Source organism: Cricetulus griseus, chromosome 3 (genome assembly GCF_003668045.3).
Source record: "Cricetulus griseus strain 17A/GY chromosome 3, alternate assembly CriGri-PICRH-1.0, whole genome shotgun sequence".
In the NCBI taxonomy this organism is placed as follows: Eukaryota; Metazoa; Chordata; class Mammalia; order Rodentia; family Cricetidae; genus Cricetulus; species Cricetulus griseus.
This window is the reverse complement of record NC_048596.1, coordinates 242,634,579-242,652,346: the sequence shown is the minus strand read 5'-3', so window position 1 is coordinate 242,652,346 and position 17,768 is coordinate 242,634,579. Positions and strand designations below refer to the sequence as shown.

The 17,768-nt window shown below is 42.9% G+C and overlaps 1 protein-coding gene across 3 annotated transcripts in view; it reads right to left on the bottom strand.

The window, feature by feature from the left end:
• The window catches only part of Elmo1 (engulfment and cell motility 1), a 523,874-nt gene that overhangs the window by 307,157 nt on the left and 198,949 nt on the right, over window positions 1-17,768 (bottom strand). For all 3 annotated transcript variants that reach the window (XM_027409370.2, XM_027409371.2, XM_027409374.2), the window contains 2 exons: window positions 17,394-17,516; window positions 15,047-15,178 (listed from right to left, as the gene is read on the bottom strand). In XM_027409370.2, the coding sequence (XP_027265171.1) occupies window positions 15,047-15,178; window positions 17,394-17,516 (255 nt within the window). The remainder of the gene's footprint in view (window positions 1-15,046; window positions 15,179-17,393; window positions 17,517-17,768) is intronic.

Genomic DNA, 17,768 nt, shown 5'->3' with positions numbered 1-17,768 from the left:
GTGTTCAGCCGTGCAGAAACCCTTCATATTTCTAACTGATTCGTATGAGATAGGCCCATGGGGCATGGCCTCAGCCCTACTTTCTCTAAGGTCATCCTCCTCTTGCTGGCTCTGCTCCAAATGCTGCAGCCCCTCAGTTCCCATCTACCCACCTCTCTCTGCGGCGTTCACAGCTCATGAGCCATGCTTTTTCCTGTGGTAGTACTCCCCTTGTTGGTCTACGTCTTTTTTCTCCACCTGAAGGCAGCTGCTTGCAGCCCCAGTGCAGGCGGTGCTCACCTCCTCTCCTGGATGAATATAAACTCTGGCTCTGGCAAAAGTCTAACTCAGGTGCTCTCTTCAGCTCATCCTCTACAAACCGGCAAGCTCCGGGGCTCAGCCCTACCCACAAAGTACAATCATAGCAAGGGGTAAAGAAAGGCACCCCAGACCCAATGTGTGGGGTTTATACCAGAGATATAGGCAATTCTCTTTTCTCTTTCTGTCACAGCTTTCTTTTTTAGGTAACAAAAAAACACTGGTCAGAATAGTGTCTCAAGTAACTGTGAAGACCCAAGTATTACTCAGCCTTTGAATGGCTTTCTGGATAGGGCCACAGGGAAGACCCATCAGTAATTCACATGTCCTCCGTCTCACTCTGGGAGGCTGTCATAAACCACTTCAAACCGGGTGACATAAGGAACAAAACTTTCCCTCCAACAGGTCTGGCCATTGAGAAATCCACCCTCAAGCTGCCACCAGATTCCATGTATGGTAAGGACTCAAAAACAGCATTCTAAACACTGACTCCACAGCAAGGAAGGAGCAAATGGACTCCCAGTGAGCTCATCCACAGAAGCACCAATGGCACTTTGAGGATTCAACTTCAGCTTGTAGATCTGGGTTGTGGGTATACATTCAGGCCAGACATGCTCAGCTCCATAAAGGCAGACATCACCGCCACCTCCACCACCACACCCCCCCCCCGGGTCAAAGTTATATCTCCTGTATATGGGTAGAGTGACCCCATCTGCTGTCCATACAAACTCTTCTACACCACACAATCACCAACCGCAACATTTTGTAATTCACTTTCACACTTACTCTTCCCTCTCTACTCCCATGGCCCCCATTCCTGTTCTTCACCAACATTACCCCCAAGCTTTCCCAAGTTCCTATCATATTCTTTACACTCACACAACTGTGAAAATCCTCAGCTCTAGCCATAATAATTTAAAACAATTTCCTACTTTAAAAATCACCAAACACCAAATGCTCCAGCAAATGTTTTTCCATGACCTAGATTCAAAGGAGCAAAAATAGAAAGAAAATTTATAATCTTCAATTTTTTTATCCTAATTCATCACCCCTACTCACCCACTTTACCACAGCCTACTCACATCCATCATCTCTTTACTAGAAAATTCCATGGATTCCACTAACATGGCATTTTTAATCCTTTTGTGAATGTTGAGGGCACTTTATAGTCTTTATTTTCCATATTATGTGCACGCACACACACACACACACACACACACACACACACACACACACACACAACTCTACTTGTAATGTATACACAAAGTAAACAACTGTCCTTTCTTAAATGGATAACCATTCATTGAGCCACTAGTTCATTTGTTAATTTGTTCATTTAACATGCACTCATCATATGTCCATTGAAGATTGGAACTATGCAGAGTGATGGATGCAAAGGTGTGCCAAGTAAATAAGGTCCTACTGCCATGGAAGGGTATCGGGTTGGGGAATAAGTGCTAGCAGTGCAAAGTGGTGAAAGCTGAAACTGGAAGGGACTAGAGCTAAGGCAGCCTGCACCACTTTCTACTAGAGGAGCAGTAGCAGGGCTGAGGAGAAAGAGACTTCAAGCAGAGGAAACAGCATGTGTGGAGGCCCAGAGTGACAGTGCTCAGGAACTGAGTTCTGGGGAGGTCTAGCCTTTCCTTAACTCATCTTTGTGACGTGAGGTTTGTTTATTCAAAGTCTTAAATATCATAAATGCTAATAACTGGATTTTTAAAAATACATAAGATAACTTGGTTCTTACATTTAGACCAGACTAAAAGCCAACTTGACCATATTGCATCCCATGATCTATTCTAAAGGTACCATACAAGTAACCAAGAGAGATGCATTCTCTCGGTGGTCCAGTCAGTGGAATCCACAAAGCTCTCCTCAGCCTTTGATACCTGGTAAGATTTTTACCCACACACAACCAACTAGAGATGGTTTTTTCTCCAAGGCACTTCAGGACTTGCAATGATTTCCTCAGATGAGAGAGAAGGATGAGCCCTGAGCTTACTTCTCTGGGGTCTCACCTGGCTGTTCTCCTAACAGGCCTGCTCCCAAACACTCTCTGGTGACCCTTTGAATGAAGAGCCAGACTGGTTCCCTCGTCATTTTCCTAGCTCAGGATAACAAGAGAAACTGCGCTGCAAATATGGCAAAGTCTTTCTGTGGAACTAAGAAGAAAAATCTTAGTGCATTACTTCTCAGGTAAAGGTAGACAGCCCTGCAGACTAATCAAGAGAACCAAATTAGTAACTTTACCATGCTGTTTGAACAATGAGAGATGGGTGTGTTGGGGGGGGACGACAAAACCAATGCCTGGGTTGTTATTGAATAAAGGGTGATGGGCATTTACAAACTGGATCTTCAAAACATCTGTCTTTTCACCACTTTCTCTTTCACTACTTTGTTTTGCTGCATAGAAGGGTGAATAAGGAATGCCAATGGGTCTCTAAATCAGGGAGAAGAGTGAGGACAAAGAAAACTCAGAAAGAGAGCCAATGAATGCAGCACTGAGAACGGCAGAGGCAAGCAAGCAAGAAAAGGACACAGTCCCTGTTAGACATGCACAGCTTCTGCAGACCAAGGCCTTTCATCCTGTGTGCCCACAGTCCTCAGGTGGCACAAAGCAGGCAAGCTGGGCACAGACAGAAGTGCTACCACTTGCTGCTATGACATTTAGCACTGACAGAAAGCAGGCTGTTAGGCTGTTTAAACGACAAGCAAGCACTTCTGGACTTTGGACCCAACAGACCTGTGGCCTTGCTCCTACATATATATTCCTTCATGGAAAGTGTCTTATATATTCCCTCATGGAAAGACAAAAGGGTTGGTGCTCATTCCTCATTGATGGAGACACCATGCACAATAGTATAACCCCAGCATAAAGCAAGCATCGGGTACTTTTTCAAGGACTCTAGGGCATGCAAAAAGTCTTTCCTATCCCTCTTATAGTGCCTGGGAGCCACAGAAAAGCCATATGGTGATACATTATTATTGGCATCTACTCTCTGCCTTGACTCCACTGTAGTGTGCACCTTTGTTTAAACAGCAGGAGAATGAAAACAAAGTCTAGTGTATCCTTGTCCAGCTAAACACTGAAGCTCCTTAAGGGGGACTGCAAACTTATGAAACTGTAAAAGTCATGCTTTATTCCTACTTACGTCAGATATCTATACCGTGTGTCTCAGATGAAATGAGATATTATTACAGGAGGACCAATGCAACTGAGGTCTTAAAAAGTTATCAAAATGCTACTGCTTCCAGCAGGTACAACTTTAGAGACATAAAACCAGTAACACTCCTACCCTCAATGAACTACCCAAAGACATATGTTCAGTGGGATAGCCACTTGGGGAATGCAATCATCTAAGTAAGGGCAAAGGTAATAAGGTCCAATATGCAGTCCTTGTCCTTGTCACTACATTGTCCCAAACACCATTTCAAAACAACCATTCAAATGTTAGCGTGTTTGCAGGAGTACATGGAAAATTCCTCCCATAATCCACTCTCTTCTTCAGAATGCAAAAGAACAAAACAGAGAGTGATCCAAGGTGCCTGCATGGGGACAACTCTTATATAACCATGTGGTTCTCAAATTTGTTCTGTCCCTTCCCATTGGAAAGGTTTTGACAATCTTCCTACACATCCAAAATGCCATCCCCAGAATTAGAATCCCACGCCAAGGAGCCAGCTCCCAGCTCCAGCTTCCTTACAGACATGAAACAGATATGTCCAAGTGAATACGGCCAATAAGTTCACATCACACAGGATTCAGAGTTAGGGAGGACACTAGCAAATCACAGGCACTTAGTAAACAGGAACAAAACAAAGTGTATTGCAACTGTGCAGTGTACCAGGACAAGGCCAAAACCAAGAGGCATGCTCTTGGTTTTGCTCAACTCATGTTGCACTCCTCAAAACGGTCAAACTCAAAGTCAGTGGAAAGCTGGTGTCTTGGTTATGAGTCTCTAATCTGGCCATTTCGTCATCTTTTGCTTGTCCCCTGAAATATCCAGCTCTATTCTCTGGGATGCCCAGATGTAATTCTCCAGAATCCCAATACTACCCAGGTACTTATAGCAAAGGGTAGGAGGAAAAGGAACTTGTCCTTATGACCTGGAATCTCTTAAAACTCTAATCATGTATCTTGGTCCTAGTACTGTCCATCCCATGTCCTCGATGTCCCCAAAAGGGTACTTTGGAAGCTGGGTGTGGTGGTGTATGCCCGTGTGCCTGTAATCGCAACACTTGGCAGGTAAGGCATGACTGTGAAATGGAGGTTAGCCTGAACCACACAGCAAGACCTTTTCTCCAAGACCAAAAGTATATCATGGATACGGTCATTTGACTCAAAAGTTTTGTATTGTATGTAGCAATATCAATTTAATATATGCCATGGTTTTGAGTCTTTCTTGCTTTTACAAATCATGCCTCCACGAGAGCAGATACTCTAGTAGAATGGATCTATAGAGACATGCTTAGTGATGTGCCTGAGGCTAGACCCTCACTGGTAAACAAAAACTCTTTCACTATGAAAGATGTGTGATAAATGGTCAAAAGAAGACAAAATAAATTCCTACGCTATAAACATTCTTAGGAAAATTCCCTAGAATTTGTGGATTTGGGGATTGGGTCTGGTGTTAAAACCTTCTGTTTTCACTCCTTAACTCACTTCTTAACTCACTTTATCTTTATGGTCAGATAAAGAACTGTTCCAGTCATCCAGCAGGGACAGTACAAGCCCCAGCTCATTTCAACCATCAGCTGCAGATAGCACCATCAGTAGCAAGGCTGTGTTAGGGCAGGGCGTTTGCTCAGTCTTCCATAGCCTGCTCAACAAGCCTGAGGACCTGAGTTGATCACCAGGCCCCACACAAAAAGTGGATGTGGTGGTATATGTGTGCTTTCGGTCACTTCAGCTTTGGCTCCTGTGCCAGGGAGGTGGAGTCAGAAGGATCTCTGGGGCTCAATGGCCAACTAGTCTAGCTTAATTAGTGAGCACCAGATACCAGTGAGAGACCCTAATTCAAAAGCCAAGATGGACAGCTCCTGGCCATGACACTGGGGGGGGGCTAACCAATGGTCTACACACACACACACACACACACACACACACACACACACACACACACAGTATGAAAATCTGCCTAGGGTGAGGCAGGTTTCTTGTGTCTGTTAACTCAATCTCCATTACAAGCATAAGTAGGAAAGGCTACTGTACCCTTTTTGCTAATGTGTCATTAAAAGGTTAAGTAAACTGTGCACAGTCAACAACTAACAGGCAAAGGAACAGAGACACAAAACCTGGAGTCTGATGTCAGAGGCTGTGCAGGCCATAAAAAACTTACGAAGCACTAATCTCCAGTAAAACTGGATTACTCCCAAGAACACCACTAGCCCCTCCTATTTTCTTGTTTTATCCCTCATTCACCATCCCTTCATTTGCTGGATGATGCCTTTTCACTCCAGAGTTACATTTACAAAGAAAAGCTGCCGAGAAGGTTTATATGAAATGGAATATAAGAGATGAATAATGGATCTGTTAATAAGTTTGCCTTCTGTTACAACCATATTATAAGGGGGATTCTTATATTTTTAAAGCTAAAAATGGAAGAAGACTACAGATTGGGGAAATCCTACTAAAACTTTTAGAACTACATACATCACAGGTTAAATACTCCTCAAGCAGAGTTGCTCTTTCTCATCCTTGGGGTTTCCTATTACATGACTTTGTTCTGGAGCGCTACCTAGTGGCCAGAAAGCAGATTACCTCTACAAGGAGAAAATTATCTTTTCCAAGGCCAGCAGCAGCAGATACTAAAATTAAGAAGGAAGCTGGGAAACCAGCAGTAGAATAAACTTGTTTCCTCTTCCCACTCCCAATAACAAACCCTGGGAAACGTTGTCTAGAGCAAAGATTAATTTAAAAAATTAAAACTAGAGGAAGAATGAAACTCAGATGTTGTCATGGCAATGAATCACAGTTCATTGTTTTTACTACTTTCCTTCAAAATGCATCCTTAAAAAATGTTTTAATAGTGCAATTATCCATATGTTCTCTCTTCATACAGTATCAACTGCAGGTTGCTGGTTGCCCTGAAATAGGATTATTGCACATTGTCACTACTGTTCTCTCCCCTTGCAGAGTCAAGAGGACAAAGCAACATATCACATCCATAAAATCACCAAATGGACAGAAATGGCAATAGTAGCAGGTAGCACATGGCTTCAACAAAAGGAAACATGGGGCTGATTCTCGACCTCAGACGGGGAAATTCTGTTCCAGGATAGTGGGACGAGAAAGCTGTATGAGAGAACAGATCCGCAAGTTGTAAGTGGCTTTCAGGTGTCTCTCTGTGCCCTGGGTGTAACCACCCTGCTAGACCTCAGGCATCAGTGTGCGGTGCTCCGGGTAGAGCCCTGCCAGTGATGAGCTGCACTTGTTTGGCTCCATCATGAGAAGTGAGGTTTGACATCTCGTCTTTCTGGGTTCTGGATGAGAGCTTTCAGCTTTCACTTTCTTCTGCTGCTTTGTCAACTACAACTTTTAGACGACCATGAAACTGAAGATGAAGCTAGAGTAAGCCATTTTCTAAGAGCTCTGACCAAAGCCAACCAAGAAAGACCACGGAATGTACCCAGCCCATACAGCTCAAAGGAACATGTTGAACATGACTGTCAAAGAATGCTACTTGGACAAGACATGCCAGCGGAGTCAGGCCAGCATTCCCAGACCACTGTTCAGCTCTGCAGCACCTTGGCTCACTTTGAATCCATTTACCACCCTGACCTTTCGACGGCATTGCTGCCACATGGTTTGGTGAAGCATGTTTTAAAACCTCAAAATACATTACTAGTGCTGTTTAGTCCATATTAATTTGGATTTTTCCATCTCAAGTACATTTTCTAGCATTGCCATGACAAGGCAGGACAATAAAATAAAACTAGATGCACTATGCCACACTTAGAAACTTTCGGAGCAGCAGGAAGTGAGACAATTGAAAATCAGACTCCAGAAATGAAGGTGCAGATAAAACTCATATGCCAGACACAGCAGCAGCCAAGTTATATTTCACAAGGAGGACAGTGAGACATCTTAGGATGCTTCTTTCTTGTCCCCTCCAGGGTAACAATGCAGGCTTGGTGCCACCAAGGCTCATGATGTGGTCCTATACCTGCTAACTGGGCAAGCTCTCAAGCAATGCACCAGGAAAGTATTAGCCAGAGCTGCAGTGTGGCTGGGAGCTAATGGCTGTTGTTTTGCACCACCTAGTGGCTGCTCTGGCTATGGCAGTGATTAAACTAGCTGCTTTTTGTTCTTGCTGTTGCTGTTGTTGACATGTTTTGTTTTGATATAATAATTCTGATCATGTTTTCCCCCTCTCCTAAGCCTCACCAGACAAACCTTCTCTAGCCACCACTTCGTTTAAGTCCATGTTGCATCAATTTGAAACAATGTTATACCCAGGAGTTACTAGAACTCTGTTTGCTGGATAGGAAAAGTGTTCATGATTGGAGTGAAGCATCATGGAGGTTGAGAGAGGTATGAACTCTTCCCCAATTACCAGGCCCACGCAGTATCTTCTTGTGAATTCACAAGAACCATATACAAAGTAGGGCATGGTGCTGCATGCCTTTAATCCCAGTACTCCAGAGGCAGAAACAAGTAGATTTCTATGAGTTCCAGGTTACCCTAGTCTACATAGCAAGTTTCAAGCCAACCAAGGCTACATAGTATTACCCGTTCTAAAACAAGAAAAGAGAAAAAATGAAAGTAACATAGGAACCACACACTAAGTTTCTAAAAATTCCCTTTGTCTGCATCCCCCAGGCATGGTGATAACTTGCTTATACAAATAAAGCCTGTCTAGAGGTCAGAGATGGAGCTTGCCACTAACTAACCATAGAGGTCTAGAGGTCTATACAGACAGTCAGGAAGTGTGATAGCTGGGCAGAAACAGAATACAAGCAGGGAGAAACAGGAACTCGATATCCTGTCTGCTGAGATGCTAAGGAGGTAAGGTGTGGCAGTGGCTTGTTCTTTCTCTCTGATCTCTCAGCATTTTCCTCTAAATCTGACTTGGTTTTTATTACTTAGACCAATTAAGAACTCCATTTATCCATGAGTTCCCTGGATAGGAAGAACTAAGTAGAGCATGTATCCTCACAAATATTAGCCAGGATTTCCTTGGGGAGCACCCAGGGACATCCAGAATTCTATAAAGCTAAAATGCATAGAATTTTAAGAAGTATGTGAATCCTTCAGCTTTTGTGATGTATTGTTTATGGGTTCACAGGTAACTAAGAGACAAGCCACAGAATTGACTAGTAATCCCACCCAATTATCACACTATTCCTACTGGAAAGTGGTTCAATTATCAACAAAGCTCATTCGACACTGTGCTTTCCCTAAACTCCTTCAAGCAAAAGGGAGACAAATACCACAAAAGTGAGGTCAGTGTCACACCACAAAGGTGAGGTCGGTGTCACACCACAAAGGTGAGATCGGTGTCACAGCTTAAGTTCTTTGACCCACAAATGTTTTAGCCACTCTTACTGGTGCTGTCCTTGTATTCAAATAGACTGAGTGACACTGGCACTGAGCAAACCTGATCACCCTCTAGAGGGCACCATGCTAAAATAGCAGACAGGCTGCTGCAGGCTGAGCTCTCAACCTGTGACAGCTTTAGAGAAAACCCATCCAGTTGCATGGCTGTGATATTACGTTAGCAGCAATTTCAAGGCATTTTCTACTTCAAAATACCTGGATCACTCTAAGGTATAGTGTCCTCCCCACTCCACATTCCTGTACTGTTCCAAGATTGTGGAGTGTATGCAGAAACCCTGTAACTCAGAAAGGGGCTTGTTCTTCTCCATATTCCAGACAGGACCCTCTAGGACACTCCTCTCTGGCTGCACAAGGACAGCCAAGTACAACAGATTATCCTTATTAGGAGCACTCATGATTTTTTCAATTAAAAATGCATTAAATGTATGTGTTCATGCATGCTCACATGCACAGCCCAGACACGGAAGTCTTAGGACAGCCTGTAGGAGTCATTCCTGGCCTGTGGGTCCCGGGGCTCCTGCGCAGGTATTCAGGCTCGGCAGCGAGCAGCTTTACCCACTGCACAATCTCACCTTCTCAGTTATGCTTTACACATCACGGCTAGCTCTCAACTCACAACTGCACAGCTCCTTGGGGCAGCACAGGGCTAGATTCATGTGAGCTTCTGGTCACAAACTCTTTTGTTGTTAACTATGCAGTACCATATAGCCAAGTTTAAATGTACCACTATTTGAAGACATCTTACTTAGTATTATGGCTCATTTGTTTCATGTATCCAACTGCATTGTCACCCATGTGTAAAACACACATTGTGCATTTTCTCCACATAGCATATCAAAGTCTCCTTCTACCTGGGAACCCCAGCCAATCCTCCAGTACCATGCCATTTTAAATGGCAATACTAACAAAAGGAATGAGAGAGTGTGAGCTGAGACAGGCTGCAGACAGTTTGCTTGCAGCATGAGGGCTGACGCACGTGTCTGCTCAGTGTCAGTGGAGTCAGCCAAACTGCGTTAAGCAGCTACAGGACAGTATGTGTATGTCTGAGAATGACATCAAAAAGTACCTGGAATAGTAATGTTGCAGTTACAATAAATTTGGACAAATAGGAGATGTTGTAAGTATGGAATCCATGAGTAACGAGTATTGACTATTTCAAAGCCCTTTTAAATTTAAATATCTTTATAATCTTTCCCTCACTCTCAAAGCCAACTAGCTCACCTCTTTTTCTTTCTATATAATGGGTGTGGAAAAGATCAGCCATTTGCCAAGTGCACAGTGTACTCTTTCCCTAAGCCCAGGACAACTGACAGTTTCCACATTTTTCTACCACCATATGTCATAGTGTCATGAGTCACTGGGCAACATTAGTAGCTTTCATAACTTCAATAAGAGCATCTAGATTCATGAATTGTTTCCATGTGCTAACCATCACTCTGAGAAAAAATTATTAAGCATCTGATAATTTAGTATATACGGATTATTGATAGAGATGGTTATTATATATTGCTTACTTTTATTAATGTATTTACTAATTAGCAGCTTGGGGGAAATGAGCCCAAGGCCTTTAAACATGCTGATCAAATGTGCTACCACTGAGCTATACCAAATACTGTATTAGAAGACTTAGAAGAGACAGAGAAGGGGGAACTGATTTGCATCGTCACTTAGTCTATGTGGGAAGAGTGAGAAACAGTATGAACAACTTGAATACAGACCCCACGTTTAATCTCAATGTGGCATTCTCAAAAGTTACATCTAATAGCACTTAAAAAACAATTGTGCAGCCTTCTGAGGTGTGGGTACTGCGATGCAAAGAGAGGATGGTACAAATAAACACAGTCCACTTCATTCCCTGCTAACTACTCTCAGGAAAACATATCAAGATGACAGAAAGCACTGTACTTGTAATGATGAATAATTACATTAGTGTAACTGCATAATTATCTCCTATCACGATCACTCAAGAAGACCGTCTCCTGAATATCTAACATGGATATTAATTTTGAGGAAATAAATTGCATATCATTGATTATCTTTCCTTTTTAAAATTTGCATTTATTTATATTTTATACATGAGTGCTCTGAATGTATGACTGCAGGCAAGAAGAGGGCATCAGGTCCTATTATAGATGGTTGTGAGCTATCATGCAGATGCTGGGAATTGAACTCAGGACCTCTGAAAGAGCAGCCAGTGTTCTTAACCACTGAGCCATCCCTCTAGCCTACTGACTATCTTTTCTGCCTTAATTTTTAAAGGATGACTATAGAAAAGTTAAAGGAAATATCTAAAACATCTCACATTAAAGCAACTTAAAACGGTTGAAAGTCAGATTTTTTTTTTAAGTTTAGTTTATTCTTACTTGAGGCAATGGAATGGGGGGCACTTAAAAACCAAAATTTTAATCAGTAATCTGCCTAAGAAGAAAGCAGAAAGAAAGGCTTCGGACAGCTGCTAATGCTTGCCCCAAAGACTTGAACACAACATACTCTCAATTCATGAATCCACACATTCATAGTCAAGTCAGGAAAAAACTGAAAGAGCCCTGGCCAGGGCTACAACTGTCACCAAGTAAGTGTTAAAGCTGTTCCCCACAGTCCTTACAAGCTGTGATGTGCATCTGGTGCCCTGGTAGTCATTCTACAGATGAACTCTTGGCTCCTCATTTTCAGTAAGAATGTTAGTACCCAGTGCTACTTGCAGCTTCTCCCTGGGGAACTGGCCATTTGAAACCAAGAATCATAATCATCTTACAAGATCAAGTGGCTTGATTTTAAAGGGAGGCGTCTTTCTCAGTTGTTACAAACCACACAGTAACTCTACATCAAGATTCTGGAATTTGGGACTATATAGTGAAACCCTGTCTTAAACTATATGTATATTTTAGAATTATTTTATTAGAAAGCCCTGTTCTTTTGGGATGCTGGGACAAGGAGTGTGAATCTATCTACCTCCTCCATCAAACTGTAATCCTTTAGAACAATGTCCTTTCTGCCTTGTTGGAGCAGCAGCCCCTTCTATGTTGGTATGAAGGTTGGTTTTAATGTCAACTTGCCACAAGTCATCTGAATGAGGAGTCTCACGACATAACTGTCCCAGTTGCCTTGCTTGATGTAGGAAGACCTCCCCCCCCACACACACACACACACTGTGAGTAGCACCATCTGGTAATGTCCCAGATTAAAGGGGTAAGCTCTGGCTGGCCACCTGCCCCCTTCCTGACACCCTCCTCCTTGGCTGACAGCAGTACCAGTTCTTTCCAGAGTTTTCATCATGGACTAGGCACCAGTGGGTTATCCAGGAACCTGTCAGTCTGCTGGTGCCAGGCTGGGACTACCAAGGTACCTCACAGTATAGACTGAACAACTACTAGCATTGGCCCTCCAGAGAAAAGCAACTATAGTATGACTACTCTGACTGTTGAGGCACAAGCTTCAAGGATGGCGTACACTACCAGGTTCTCAGCTTTTCAGGTATGATTTAGCTGAAGTGGCTATATTAAAACTGACTTAATAAATTCACAGACATGTACACACAGACATGTACACACGCATACGCACACTCGAGCGCGCGCGCGCGCGCGCGCGCACACACACACACACACACACACACACACACACACACACACACACACACACACCCTCCCTCCCTCCCTCCCTATTGGTCTTGTTCCTCCAGGGAACCCTGATTAGTACACTGGGAAAACAAAAAACCCTGCCTGTGCCTATGGTTCCCAAGCCATGTAATTCTCGAAATGAAGGCAGTTTCTGGCACAACCAAGCTCCCCTTCGGCTCCAGTGGACAGCCTTGAAGGAACCTTCAGTAACCTTGAAACAAAAGCTCTACCCAGTCTGCAGCTGAGGGAGCTAGACACATACATGTTAAAAGACAGGCACCATAGCCCATGGCTCAGAAGCAGGAAAAGAGAAGCTCAAATGTGGCCTGTGTGGACTCCTAAGTCTACTTACTGCTTCCTGAGCTATTTGGAGGAACAAAACAAGAAATTAAATTTCTCTTATAAATGAAACTTTTATTCAAAGAGATACAAATATTATCCAAACATCAGACTGTTCTTTCAGGTTCAGAATTTGCCAGACAGTATGGTCTTTGTTTTGGAAACACAGAAAAAATTCAACACAGGTCTGCTGACACCATAGCAGGTGGGGAAAATTGTCAACCAGCCTGCAGCGTTTCTGCATAGCAGCCGCTAGGTGGCAGAATGAGCCTGGGAATCTGCACTCAGATTTGTTTCTACCTGACCCTGAGTTTTCCAGTATCAAGATTGTTGGCTCATTCTCCGTATAGATCATTACTCAACAGTCTTTCCAATTTCTCAACCCTCTGATGCAAGAACCTGGCCTGGACCTTGGGAGACATTTCTAGGGATGTTTTTAAAATGAAAATTAAAGAATCATCGAGAAAAAAAAAAAAAAAAAAAAAAAAAGGAAAAGCAGCGTTCCTCTGGGCTATTCTCTAGTGAATGGCTTTTCCTCCTAAAATAACTTTTAGATTCTCCTGGGAAAGTGCCGGATAAATTTGAGAGTCCTCAGAACCACATCAAATTGACTTTTGGTGAAAAAGCCCCATCCTTGCCCATCACATACTCAAGAAACACAGCACCCATTAGACAGAAGGCCAAGAATCGCCTATACCTGAAAACGGAAGTGGGTAAGGATTTGCCAATAACGCTAGGACAGATAGCAAAATACTGAGGAAAATCACGCACCCACTCATCCCTTGGCTCATTATATAAATAGAGTCTAAAAAAACACAAGGATGACTCTTCAAGCACCATCCCCCCATTCCCGTGTGCATCCAACTCCACTCGTGGAGAAACCCAGCATTCTCAGCTTTCTTGCTGCATTCTAGGTCCACCAAGACCTTAGACAGATAAACTGTACATAAAACGAGCACTTAGTTGATAGTTGACACATGATTCAAGAGAAATCAGTGCCAGGATGAGTTCCATGTGGCAATTTTGATGATTTGTGTGTAAAAAAGACCAGATGATCATGCACTGCTTCCAAGTCAAATAGACATGTCTTGCCCTCCCCATAGAGAAAGCGAACTTGGAAGGCAGTGGAGGCGAAGTGGGAAGTGGATGCTGTCCACCTTGACTGAGCTGCATCTCTGGGAAAGTACCAACATTAAGGTGAGGGAGGAGGCATCCACAGATATCATGACACAGGGAAGTCTCACCAGTGAATTGAATTCACCTACAGATATGAGATGGTAGAACAAACCCTGCCAGAAAACTTTTCTAAATAAGCTGGAAAGTTGAATATGTTGTTAGATAATCTTAGTTGGAAAGATTTTCACCATAAAACCAACAGCTTGGACTTTTTTAAATAAAGAACTTTACAAAAAGGTTGAAAGATGGTCACATTGACCCACTTTTGATAAAATTCGAATTACTGGATGCCTTTTGAAAGCAATTCGGCACAATCAAAAACTAGTTGAGATTTTTTTCCAAGAAAAGGTGTCTGAAATAAAAAACACTGCCTAGTGATTTCTAACCACTAAAGCCAAAATCTTATTTGTGTAATTGATGATGGAGGTTAAAATGGAAACTGGATTTTACAGTTTTCAAGTTAGCTAAAGGTCACTCACAAACTGGTGACTCTTTAGGTTACAGTAGGATGCAGGCAGCAACATAACAGCAGGCTAGATTCAAGACATGCTGTGTTCTGAATTGTAAAGTAAGTGTGAGTGTGTGTGGAACAACCCATTAACATTTTTAGCAAAATAACACTTTTTAAAAAACTATATATAAATCTCATCATGACTCAGTTCCAGGAGACGTCCAGCTTTCTCTAGATATGGAATCAAGATGTGTGAGTAATCCAAACACCAGCCCAATGATAAGATGCATCCTAGGACTGTCATCATTCATTCAACTCAGGAGAACCACAGCATCTTAGAAAGGAGGCTCACTACATTCTGGGCTAACTACTCTTGGTTACACTTAATCAGAACTGGATAAACAAGCGAAGTATTAGTCACACTTGTGTAATTTATTCCATTTCACCGAAGCCAGAAGAGATTTTCATGTGATCCTCTTTAAACCAGCTAAACATCTGGAAATGTGGAAAATATTCTGTAAAGCACAAGAGGACCACACGTTCGATGTGACTGAGGTCAGATGGGGAGGGTGGGAGGAAAGAACTTACTAGAGACAGAGTACTTACAATGAAGCCAAGTTTTTTGTAATCCCGAGTGTACATGGACTTGCGTTTCTCCATGCTGCCACTGCTGTTGTTAGGCTCCAACTCCGCATCAAAAGCAATTCTTCGAAGTTCAAATATGATGTCTCTTTGAGCCTGAAGGAGTTAGAGAGGCAAAGACAAAAGGCGAAAAAGAAAGCTGTTTTCACTGTATCATGTGACATAAGACCCCCGTTTCCCCCAGAGTCTAAATGCATCACTGCATTCAGGCAGAGTAGAAGAGAAAAAAGCCATGTCCTGAGTTAGAGCTCTGCAGACTCCTCTGTGTCTGTGTGCAGTTTAGGCTTGGCACTAATCTACAGTTATCCTTCAGCCAAGTCATTTTCAGTACTGATAAATATTAGCCTGGGCGGTCCTACATAAAAGCCCCAAATACATCACAAGAGCTGGGATTGGAGGAGCTAACTTGGAGAATCTATGAGTAATGTTTTCTTGAAATAAAGTAAGAGGCACACAGGGTTCCTGAGTAGTATTTGTGCTAGAAGGGGTCTCACTCCATCAAGGCCTGACTTCATGGAAACACCATAAAAATAAAAGGAAGAGCCCAAAGACAGAAACAATGCCAAGTGTCCTTCCAAGGGTGAGGATGGTTCCAGACAAACAGTGGGATGTTGCTTAGCCTCAGACAGGAGCAAACTTCTAACACATATTTCTGGAAGAACCTCAGAAATATGCTGTAAGTCTCTGTCTCCTAGAAATATCAGGGAAGCTACAACTATGAAGTCTTGCCAACATGGCTGAATAAAAAATACCTGAACAAGGACAATGCCAGTAGACACACTAATGTGGAGGGGGGAAGCTCTTGAGGCCTTAACCCTAGACAAATAACTACAAGTAACTAGGGAGTACTAAGAGTGGGAGAAATAGTCTTCCCAGGGAAGAGCACACCAGTTGGTTATGTAACACCGAATGATCAGCCTTGAAATCACACACACACAGGTAACTTTATATTGATGGAGCAGGTTGCATTTATGTATTTAGGAATATACATGTTCATAACAAGAACTAAAGAAAAAGAGGCCACGAATTTGACAGAAAGGGCAAAGTAATGTAATTAATTATATTTTAATCTAAAAATAAATATCTATAATAAAAAATTAGAGAAGAATGGGCTAGATACAAAGTGACAAATATCTTTTTCTATTTATCGGGTCTTCCTAAAGTAGTTAATAGGAACAGAAGGCAGAAGAGTGATTTACAAGGAGCCAGAGGGAGGGCAGCAATGGGGGAGAGCAAATATAGTTGAATGGGCACTGAAACTCAGTTCGGCAACATAGAAAGAGGCTTGGAGATGGATGCAGTGAGATTTACGACAATGTGAACTGGTTAAAATGATAAATTATGCTATGTGCATTTTTTTCAATAAACAAGAGGAAGAGTTTACAAACAAAGAGTGTTGCTCCATCGTAGTGAGATGCACTGGTCTCCCCCTCTCACTCCATATTCAGATGCACTGTTCTCCCTCTCTATGTGTTAAGATGCACTAGTCTCCCTCTCTCAGGCAGCAAGACAACTGTCTTTTCTCCCTGGGATTACCATGCTTTGCCTGGAAAAAAAAATGGTGCACAATCTTTGGCCTACGCAAGCCATCACTCATCAGCACATGGCTCTCCCCATGAGTGAAGCGCTGCAACAGCCACATACTCCACAAGTGCAGCTCCACATCTGCAACAGATCAGGCCCTCACGTGCCAGTAATGAATGTTTTCCTTTCCAAAGCTGCAGCACTGTTTGAGTTGAAAATGTGTACAGCAGGGGCAGGGCTCCCAGCTGTTTCCTCTCACTCTCCCCTCTTACAGGGAAGTTCCCTCAAAGCCTTGTGGGTGGAAACAGACTGTTCTATACACAGGGACAGAGGTAGCAGGGAGTTAGAGAAAACAGCCAGCCAACAAAAACCTAGAAATGAGGGGTCACTAGGGAAAAGGAAGAGGTCTTCCCTTTCTACCCATGGTCTTAAGTTACTGAAGAATGGAAAACATTCCCCACTTGTAGAATTAATGCCGCACATGGCCTTCCATAACCCCTCAGTTGTCTGGGAACTTGACTCCATTTACTATATTATAGTCAAGAGCCCAGGGCTTTGCCCTCAAGCTCTTAGCTATAAAGGAAGAATACGCATGTGTTCGGGGCCCCGGAATAACGCATTCATTTTACTCGCTGGTTCTAGGTTCACCTAGACTTCAAAGCCTGAGATGACAATCGAACAATTACAAAATCACATAAAACTCCTGATTTCAGGGCAGCTCAAGGACGTATATTTGATGACACTGTCTCTCTGCCATTGCTTTCACTTGAGTGGAGCACCCACCCACCTGGTCCTGGGGGTCCATCTTGGTCATCATCCTGTCTTCCAGAAGGTTAAAGGTCAGCACTTGGAGAACATATAACTGGTGTGCCATCTCGTTGTTGATGGCCCGCTGTGCTCGGATGACATGCTGGAGACATGATTGACAAATTATAGTTTTAAAAATTAGTCAAGAAAGAGTTCAGGCCACAAGGTTAACTCTCGTCATGATTCTGATGTTCTGACATGTGAGACCTTTGTTACCCTGAAGAACTGTCACCCAAGCCTAAGACCCAGACAATTTGCAGAGATAACACAGCAGGACAACTTTCATATATAAAGTAGGAGGGCTATAGCGACCCTCCCAGTATCCTGAACATGCAGAGCCAGGCACCCTGAGGCA